This window comes from Ascidiella aspersa, chromosome 2, assembly GCF_963924565.1.
Source record: "Ascidiella aspersa chromosome 2, kaAscAspe10.2, whole genome shotgun sequence".
NCBI lineage: Eukaryota > Metazoa > Chordata > Ascidiacea > Phlebobranchia > Ascidiidae > Ascidiella > Ascidiella aspersa.
The window spans coordinates 18,568,912-18,579,288 of NC_139448.1; the positions used below are offsets into that span (position 1 = coordinate 18,568,912).

The following is a 10,377-nucleotide window of genomic DNA, read 5'->3' on the forward strand; positions in this document are numbered from 1 at the left end:
TTTTCCAACTTGATCGTTTGCATCTTCCACTTTTGTCCCGATTTTCTGTGATTCGCACAAGCATTCCCTCGTAAATGGATTGTTTCCTTTCAGATATTCATATTTGTTCTAATATCCGGAACGTCAAATATGAATGGTTCATTAAAAGCTTGTAATGTGCCCGTGTATACGGTACTTTTTTGTACTGGTGCACCGCATGCATATTTTGGTGAACCCTAGGGTACACCTTGCACACCGGTTCAAGTGAAAAACACGTCTGCAAGTATTGCGATAAAATGTTCGAGTCTATAGTTCCAGCAGCCGCGTTAAACTTATGCATCATAAGAGCGATTGCATTTGGGATTGGGAAGCTGGGTCAGTTGCCGATTGCGTTAGCAGGACATACGGGGGGAAAGGGAGTATGGAATGCCGCTTTTAAACAGAGGTTCATTTTTAACACGCTCATCAAACACGTTAATAAATACAGATGCTCGCTTTCTACACTGTTTATTAATTGATTAGCTTTGATTAATTGAATTGCTCCGCATGCCGCAGATAATGAAGTTTGGACAACCCTGATTTAGAGTATGCGCTATCGCCCGGCCCATATCGCCCCCGCAAAAGTTTTCGACACCCATTTTTCACTTTTGTCTCCAATTGGGGGGTGAATCTGACTGAAATAAGTATAGCTTAACGGGCAAAACAGCACCAAAATGCCAAAGAAAAATTACCTTTAGCTGGTTCTGTTAAAAACATTTAGTGAACGAATATGCGTCACAAAACATCTTTACTCGTGAAGCGTCGCTTCCCTGGAGGTCATACCATATCTAATTACTTACTTAACATGAACAGAAAATTTGCTCTCAATAGGCGGTGAAACAAAATCCGTAGCAACTACTGTCTTCGCTGTGGCCAAATCAATTCACACATTGTTCAGCTGTTTCACCAGTCGCGTGCTTCAGTTATGAGGATACAATTTATAGGTGCAAGAGAAATGAAATATTATATTGATATATAGTTTTTGCAGAAGATCTTGTATTTCTTGTATGCTTTGTAGTTGAATAAATTTAGGATCTTTCGGTTGAGTGTAGCTGCGGGTGAACGACATCACAGTTGCTGGTGATCTGCTCTCGAAGTTTGGGGTTATCAAAACATATGGAAGGCACACCTAGGGTAATGCTTGTGTTTACATAATGAATGTGGACAAACACTGTTCTTCTGCAAATTTCAAGAAGGAGTGTAAACATAAGTTACTTTCAGCCCAACTAAGTAGAATTTGTTACATTTTGTACTATTTTTGCTATCTATTTCATTTATTGCATTCCGTGAATGAAGTCTTTATCTTTACTGCGATGTCAAACAGTTATTCAGGTTCAGACAAAAAAGTAAAATAAAGTCTGAAGATTACTAACAGTTTTTGAAATATGTCTATTTAATGTGCGGTAAAAGTTTTAGTAACAAAGTTAATATGGTGTGATTTTCTACTAAAACATTATGGCTAATTACTAAACAGTTATCATAAATATTTATTGCGTAAAGTATGTAGGGGAGACCGGGGCGTGTTGATACAATTTTGACATATTATCTAGTAACTTGATTATCTTTTGAATAAATAAAATCAAACCCTCGCCATACAAAAATTCAATCTTTTAGCAATAAGTTGACACATGTTCTATAAAAATTTCCTGTTCACAGCAAAAGTTATGACCTTTCAAAAAAGACAAAAAATGTGGTACAATGTGCCCCGTGCACGGGTCGGTTGTAACACCTGATGGGGCAAATTGCAACAAATGAAAACAACCGCGTAAACACATTGGAAATGTATTTTTATTGTTATATTTCAACGAAATATCAAACTCAAAAGGTAAATGTAACAAAGTGTTAGCCTACGATAGAGCAAAAGGGCTACTATCAAGCTGTAGGTCTCAACCTGGGTGTAAGCAGGAGTTGCACAAGGACAGGATTACTAATCAAACAAATTTCGATTACTGTTAAGTTCAATAAGCCTACAGCTGAAACTGCAGGCTTGGATGGGCATGATTACTAAACTAGCTTAAACAAAATTGGTTGTTTTTGGTGCTGATAACAAATTGGCAACTCGAAGGTAAACGAAAAAAGTTAGCAAAAATAATACGTTCTCTAAACGTATCGTAAACTACTGTACATTGTGCGTAGCATGTGTGCAATTGTGCATATACATTAGACAACTTCGCATGGCACGGTTATCAAAGTTATAAAAAAAATTAGTTTTCATCATCTGAGTCGCAGTTGTGACATAAATACGAATAATTCATGTCGGGGGTGCACGCTTTGTGGGCCCACAAGTGACATCTGACACATTGAATCCAAACCTCTTTTGTTTTAGAATTTTGGAAATGCTCCATACATACCAAACAGAAATTTTCTTCGTCGTCCGAAGAATCAGTTAGCGTGGCTCGCCTTTTCTTGGGTTGTTTAAATTTATTTTGTTTGTTTTTTGTTGACTTTTTGGGCAGAATTATTTTTCTTTTAGCTTTTGCAGGCTTCTGTTTCTCCGCCTCTTCCATTGCTTTCTTGACTGGCGTATCCGTTAAAATTTCTGTTTGCATCTTTTTTCGTTTGGATCCAACTATTTGTCTTGGTGGTGCTTTTGGTAATGGACGAAGTTCTTCAGGACTAAATTTAGAATGAGGCTCGCATACAGAAGAAGTTGATGGAGTTTGACGTAAGAAGTTCGATCCTGTGGAATGCGAAGACAGAAAAGCTGGTGGCAGACCATGTTGAGACAACAAACATGTCCCAATGGGAGCTGGAGGCAAATTGCCAGACGACGAAGCTTCTTCAGCATCTTGAGTCAAAAAAGATGTCCTAGCTGGAGGCAAATTGCCAGACGATGACGATTCTTCTTCATGTTGAGCCTGCAAAGATAAGTCAAAAAGAGCTGGGTCTGGCCGATCAGTCACCTGTGAAGGAGAAAATTCGTGTTCTTCAAATATATCGGCGTTGAAGGGCCAGATTCCTGTGCAACGGAATCCTGACTGAATGTTATTTGGCGTTGTTGCCATTGGAAGAGAGGTTTTAACAAGCCCAGGAACATCATAAATGGTCATGGTTTTTCCGGGGTTCATTTTCATCCACGCGTCACTGGCACCATTAACAAATTTTTTCAAAGGTCCATAAACACTTCGATCGAGAGGCTGAAGTTTGTGGCTGCAGTGAGGAGGAAACGAAAGAAGTATGATACCATTTTGCTTACAAAAATCTATAGCTGCAATTGTACGGTGGGAGCTATGATTGTCGAGCAAAAGCAAAACCTTTCGTTCTACTGTGACTTTAGTGTAGCTAACGAAGTGTTTAAGGAAAATATGGAAGTCGTCCTGTTGCATCCATCCGGATTTGTTTCCGGATCCTATGCAGCCATGGGGACCATCTCGAACAAAGTGATCGGCATATCGAGACCGAGGAAAAACAAACATGGGCGGTATTGTATTTCCGATGGCGTTTATTGCACAGGCAAGAGTGACTAACGTGCCCCTCTCACCTGAGGTGAAAGCACCGACCTGTTTTGACCCTCGTTTTGCGATAACACGGTTAGGAACTTGAACAGTGGTAATACCTGTTTCGTCGACATTCCAAATATCGTTACCATTCAACTTATGCTTTGATATTACGCCGTCTAGTTTTGAGAAAAACACACCGACATTGTGTTTGTTAAAACTCGTAGCCCTTGACAGACTCGTTGCCTCTGCACTTCGTATTGATAGCGTTGAGTTTCTTTTGATGTAGCCAGTAAACCAATCCGCTCCGGCTTTACCATTCTCTTCCCAACTCTTGGGATGACTGCACTTGTATTTCACTGCAAGTTCGTAAGCGAATTCTCGGACCTAAAAAAAATTAAACTTTATTTCCAAAATTTTAAGTACAGCCTATTTATAACTTATGTTAAAAATGATATCATCGATTCTACAAAAACAAAAAGCAAGGTAGTAAGTGTAATATCTTACATTTTTTGGAGACAATCCGTAATAAACATCCGCTGACATCAAGAGATATTTCTTCAACTCCTTTTCTTGCAACTCCGTGAATACTTGAGTAGCACTGCGGTAACCAACAGAAGGCAATTCATTTGAACCTTTATCTTCTAACTTCTGTTTTGCTTTACAAAATCTAGACAATGTGACATGGCAAATAGAATATTCTTTTGCTACTGATCGAATAGATTTTCCTTGGTTTTTCACATCGTTGGCAGCTCTTGCAAGTTCTTGCACAGGTGTAGTACCTCTGTCAGTTTTTCGTTTAAAGTTTCTCACCATAGCTGAAAATATTTAAAGATTTAGTACATTATACTGTTTCGCCGGGGTCAGTTGTAACACCTTTTAAATGTTACAACCAACCCCGACAATTTTGTTACAACCAACCCCGACAATTTTGTTACAACCAACCCCGACAATTTTGTTACAACCAACCCCGACAATTTTGTTACAACCAACCCCGACAATTTTGTTACAACCGACCCAGGCCCATGTCAGCCATTAATTGCCTTCGTTCACCACTTGCCCAGTCAACTGGCTAGTTCATAAAGTATGCAATAATAAACTATAATAATTGCTAAATCCGATTGTATGCTTTTTAATTTATAAAGTTAAATGGTTAAACAACACTAACAAAAACTAAAAAAAGAAAAAAAGTTACTTTCTTACCTGAAATATATGTTTTTGTCCACAACTTTGTTTGTACTGCACGTAGCCTGCTCAAACTTTCAATGGCGGAAATGAACCGAAAGGCGCATGCGCATTGTTAATCACGTGATTCTAGTGTGTCCATGGGTGGCGCAATTTAGAGTGTTACAATCGACCCGTGTTACTTTACGCCCCGGTCTCCCCTAACGCGTTTCGCGGCACATTTCTCAGATAAAAAAAACTATAGCAAACTTAATTGGTCAACGGGCCTGTAGTATTTAGACTATCTGTTTTTAATTGTATTTTTTGCAGAATTGATCAAGCCTCTGTCACATAAGACGCAAGTCCCGATGCATACCGGACTTGCGCCTTCTGAAAACCGTGGATATCCCAGCCTCACTACTGCTACTGCTACTGCTTCTGCTGCTCACCATCACCAAAACACTATAAGGGTTCCAGTATCTTCCAGTGGCCCAGGACCGACGTACGCGCATTCGCAACAGTCGGGGAGGTTAAGCAACCTGCTCAAGAAGGAACCCGTACACTTGCCTTATAAGTCAGCTAGCCCAGACTTCTCAGATCTTCCAGTTGCTGGACATGGTATGAAGTTTTACAGAATCCTACAGTTAGCATTTCTGACCTAATTGGACAGAAAACAGGATAACCAATCTTATTTTTTGCAAAAAAAAAATAAGCACACTGATTTGCAAATTTTAGAATTTAGATATAATCGAAGTAACTGGAGTAATTTTTAGTATCGTTGTAATAAATTCCCTTGAAAATAATTAAAACCTCTCTAAACAAAACCCTAAATATATATTGGTGACCCAATAAGCGTATGTGTTGGTTCAGCGCAATGGTTCTCAACCTGGGATCCGCAGTCCACGAGAGGTCCTCGAAACCGTTTTATTAGGATCGCGAAGGAAACGCATGATGTTCGTAATGGACGTTAAAAGAAGCTTAGCGCGCTTCTATTAACACGCATATTTGTTTATTTTTATTTAAATATATACCGAAAGAGCTTGTTTTGGCAACCCTAGAACTAACTTTAAACGTAGCCTATACCTGTAGATGCTGTAGAGTGCCGGACTACATTGATATTTATAACGAGTTTTTTTTACGAGTAAAATCCAATTCTAATTTAGAAAAATAAAAAGGTTGTCACTCGCTTTTTACGTGTCAACAAAATAAGACCTACAAATAAACGACACCTAAAGGCAAGCAATCTGTAATACGCCGGAGGAAGACCCAATAACATACTAAAACCAAAGATCAAGAATATGTTCGACGGAATTAGACCTAAACCTGTCGGAACATGTTGGTCGCATAGTGACCATATCCAATTTTAATTGTTAATATATAATTTTGGTGTTTTTTCGAACTTGGAATTATTCCAACGTTTACGTAATTCCCATATCAATCTTGTTGCTGGATTCCGTTTTATTTTTACATATTCTACGAGGTACTGTATAACAGTTAGTTGTTTGCCCGTATCTTGGTTGCTGCACTTAGTGATAGTTTGTGGTCAAGACAAATAGACTCTGGAAATATGGTATACTAAGATCATTTCAGGATGCCTATAACGATTCATATTCGCAGTTTTTTTTATAAACACAGTGTGCAAGTGTTGAGACCTACTGCACAAAAAACGAGCAAGTTAAGGAGACACTTGGAAACAAAGCACCCTAGTTTTGAGTTGCACTCGTATGTGAGAAGGCTTTCAAAATGAAAAGTGTTAAAAAGAGTTTTTGTATGAAATGAAATGACGTTTTCGCAAAACGCCTAATAAGCCAATTAAGGATTGTATTGTTTTATAAAAATCAAATTCATTTAGAACATAACTTTAAGGTGGCATAATTATCACATTTCCTTTTCTTAACAAAGTATTTCACCAAACTCCTACCGATTTACAGTGATTTGAAATGTGCAAAAATTTGAGTTGGTATCCATAATTGAATTGGTATCTCACATGCTGGCATTCTTATGGTTTTATCGAAGTTCGCCAGTGTTATAATACTTGTAGGCAACTACAGAGCGGATACCAGCTACACACCCCGATATTACCGGGGTTCGCGCATGCGCAGTGGATACCCAATGGCAGCATTCTACGGTGCTGGATCCGACATGCATATTTTCACCCAGATTCGATCTCGATTGCTTGCCTCAGGAAGACAGCAAAGCCACAACCAGCAGCTCCCACAGCTTTCAGTGGTTCCAGGTAAAAAAGTTTGAATGACAGGCGAAATGCGTTTTTTGATTTTAAGCAGTGGACGTTTGGCAAAAAACGCGTTTATCAGTTCAACCCAGGGAGTAGATTTTTTACCTTTTAGGGTTTATAAAGTTTCGGTTCGGGCTTAATATTAGTAACTTGTATTAACCCGAAACTGTTGTTCTATAAATGTTTTGTGTTGTAATTAGTATTGTAACTCGTATTTAATCTAAACTTCCATCAAGTTTTAAAAGCAAGCTATTAATATCTCTAATCAATAGAAATACAAAGCTTTGTTTAATAAGCATGGCTATTTTTCGAATTTTTCGCCCAGTCACTGTTACGTATATTATATTTTTTTAAGAAATTATCCCTGATAGGTACTTTATGCTTTGATATTTATTACATAACAACTATAAAAACTTAGTGAAAGCTTTATGTGAGCACTTTTTTATACACCTATCGCAAAACAAGTTTTTTGAAATATTTTGCAAACGTCGCTAAATTTAAACATCGCATTACTTATTGGGTCGTTAACACATGAGTTGACGCCAGGTTAAAATATAAGTTGCGTTGGCAGACACAAGTTCTTTTAAATTATTCGCTTCTGATGAGATCCTATGTTTCGTTTCAGGATAGTTACCTAGTTTTAAATAACTAAATTTTTAACTTAGAGGAGTGATCAGGGGTCGAATTTGTCAAATGATATTCTTATTGCCCGAAATAATTGCGAGGAACAATAACTCAAAAGCTACATGACTTCACATAAACCACACGTTAAAGTTGGTGTAAAACGTTAAAAATACACACTGGTTTTCCTGTTATTTAAGTTGGAGACGAGGTGGTGCTATCGTTACAATAGATTGGTATTGCAACGCATGGCTGCGGAGAAAATAAAGTCGAGTCAGGCTGCGTCTACACTGCCCTTTATTTTACCTTTCCAATGTTACTAAAATATACAGCACTTTATACAACTCACATACCAAACAATCCGTGGGTGGAAAATCCTCTGCTATTTCACCTACGATTTACAATGAAGGCCTACCGCTTAACCAGTTCGAAACTTGTTACTGCGCATCTGCACGGTGGACTCGGGAAGGCAATTTTACCGAGTCCCGAGTCTGACTTCAGCTAAATAAACCGACATCGTCGAGTCCCGACTTCGACTCACAGTTGTAAATACGCTATAGCTTCGCGCAAATATCTCAAAAATTTAGTTAACTATCGATTCATTTGGCCGAATTACAATTTAAGATTTGAGCCCACGCGGTGCTATAGCCCATCATTAGTAAAAAAGGAATAGAAATTCTTTCGGGAATCACATAAACGTTATCGTTTAACTAGTTTAACTTGCCACTAATTATGATTGAAATTACGCAGTTTTCAACAAGATATTAAGCTTATTTTTATGGTCTAAGATGTTTTCTCGAAGAACTCGGAAATTTAAGTTGGAAAAACTCGGATTTTCAGAGTAGAGAGTAACCTTTCATTTTAAAATTTTTCGCATTTACGAAGTTAAAATAGGCAAAAATGTAGTTTGTGGGGCATAACCCCGTGCTCCCGCCCCTGCTCACAGACTGCTTTGTTCTGAACAATTGCTGTGGCTATAAATTGTACGGTAACGCGATAAAAGGACAAAACAGTTTGTGTGAATTTGAAATAAACACTTAGTTTGTCTTTTTGACAGCACCCAAACACAGCCGCATGTACCACCAGCGCAGGTCAACAGAACCAAATCAGCAACAACTGCAAAAACAACCGCAACAGCAACAACCAAAACCTGTGGTTGTTAAACGAGTCGAAGTCACACTCCACGAGGTCCAGCAAGCGGGTCGCCTGGCTTCGGGCTCTCCTTCCCCGTCGCAAGAAAGGGAAAATAATCCCCTTACACCCAAATTAAATCTCAAGCCTAAGTTGGTGACCTCTCTTCCAAGTCCGAAAGAAAGCACAAGCATTCCACTAAAGCCGGTCGATCTCAATAAGGGACTAAATGCGGCCACAGCAATTAAGAAACGAAGTTTAGGCTCGAAGGGTCGCGTGCCTCCTTTAGATGAATCGTTATCAGCAAAGGTAGACGTTCAGGTGATGTCGCTCAATCACTTGCCATTGAAGGAAGTGTATCTGAAACCTGACCCCACAACTAGTCGCGAACAAGCGTCCCGCCAGCAGCAGGACAAAACCATTCGCATTCTCAACTGGCTCAGGGATCTTAACTATCTGGATGAAAAAACGGTTCAGCGCGGACGAACCGAAGTGGAACGTACAAACTTTCAGTTACCAGAAATAAGGGAAGTCGGTGTTCTCGTAAAAGCCTAACATATGACATTTGGTCATACATTGCTTTAAGAATGGCGTTAATTTAAGACAGTTTTTATGGTTTTGTTTATGTTGCTGAGTATTTATTTAAAATTATTAGCAAAGCCTTATCGGTAGTTTGACCGCTTTTCTTTAGCAAAATGGATTTAATCCTACCTCACCCGATGTCAATGGACAAACCACAATGCTTTATTTTTTCAGCGATTATATTTTGACTATGTCAAAATTCACACGGGAAATCCAATTTGTTAAAATTATTTCAAATAATATTTGTTTATAAAATGCACTTAAACAGTATTGTAATGGTTGTGCCCCTTGTGTGTTTACTTTGTTGCTTACTAAATTGTTATCGGTAAACAAAGGAAATATAAATATAATTGTTTAAAAAAATGTAGTGAGTTTTTTGTAAATATTGTGAACTTTATTAAAAGTGGTTTTAAATTACTTCTAAAAACATTTAAACTAAATTACTTCTAATAACATTTTTTTATCTTTATTGGGGCAATGTTCCGCAAAACGGCAGAATTAAACACGCAGGCCAGGTTTATCGTACTTGGTTTAGCTCAAATTTAATTCTTGCTCCACTGTATTAACCAGTATTTGCTGTATTTTTTCAGTGAAATGCAATTGCCCATTCTGATAATATGCTAGGTCTGGTGTCAATTTTGGCCATTCTTCTTACCTTGTATTTTAACTAAACTGTTTACATAACAATTTTCTATAAACACCAACCTGCTGTTTTTTTTCTTTTAATTTGTTTTCATTTAAAATTTATGGATGATGAAGGCAGTAAGAGATCTTATGCTCACTAAGCATTTAAAGCAAATTTTAAATTATATTTCCTTTCGAAAGCAGACAAGAAAACATTGTTTTTTTTTTAAACAGCACCCATTTTTTACTGCTCAAGGGTGCAGAGAGGGATTTAAGAATCTAATTTTTGCTTAAGTCTTACAACTTTTTGCGTAAGATTAGAGTGGAATAAATCCAATTATAACTTCCTACGTTGTGTAGAGTAGATGTTTGTTGGTCCACTTTCGTTTATTGTGATATTTTAGAGCGGAAAAATCTTGTAGGGGTGCCGCAATTTATTTATTATTTCTGAGAGGTGCCGCAAGCCATAAAAGTTCGAGAACCATTTGTTTATACTTGACGGCGGTTGGGGTGATTTTCTTTGGCGGGTCGTGGGTTGCTGACCCCTGCTTTAGATATAATTTT

At 38.0% G+C, this 10,377-nt stretch overlaps 1 protein-coding gene across 1 annotated transcript; it reads left to right on the forward strand.

Moving 5' to 3' along the window:
* Window positions 1-980: 980 nt before the first annotated feature.
* Window positions 981-9,747, forward strand: LOC146164178 (uncharacterized). The gene is made up of 4 exons (XM_083382478.1): window positions 981-1,152; window positions 4,950-5,237; window positions 6,661-6,855; window positions 8,534-9,747. Exons 2-4 carry the CDS (start codon window positions 4,988-4,990, stop codon window positions 9,160-9,162), a joined length of 1,074 nt encoding a protein of 357 aa, XP_083238604.1. The 5' UTR covers window positions 981-1,152; window positions 4,950-4,987; the 3' UTR covers window positions 9,163-9,747.
* The last annotated feature ends 630 nt before the right edge of the window (window positions 9,748-10,377 follow it).

Bases quoted from the DNA above. Each gene is read 5' to 3' on its own strand.
- LOC146164178 (XM_083382478.1), top strand. From the start codon at position 4,988: ATGCATACCGGACTTGCGCCTTCTGAAAACCGTGGATATCCCAGCCTC. The intron at 5,238-6,660 runs GTATGAAGTTTT...TAATACTTGTAG, and splicing joins TCTTCCAGTTGCTGGACATG to GCAACTACAGAGCGGATACC. The intron at 6,856-8,533 runs GTAAAAAAGTTT...TCTTTTTGACAG, and splicing joins ACAGCTTTCAGTGGTTCCAG to CACCCAAACACAGCCGCATG.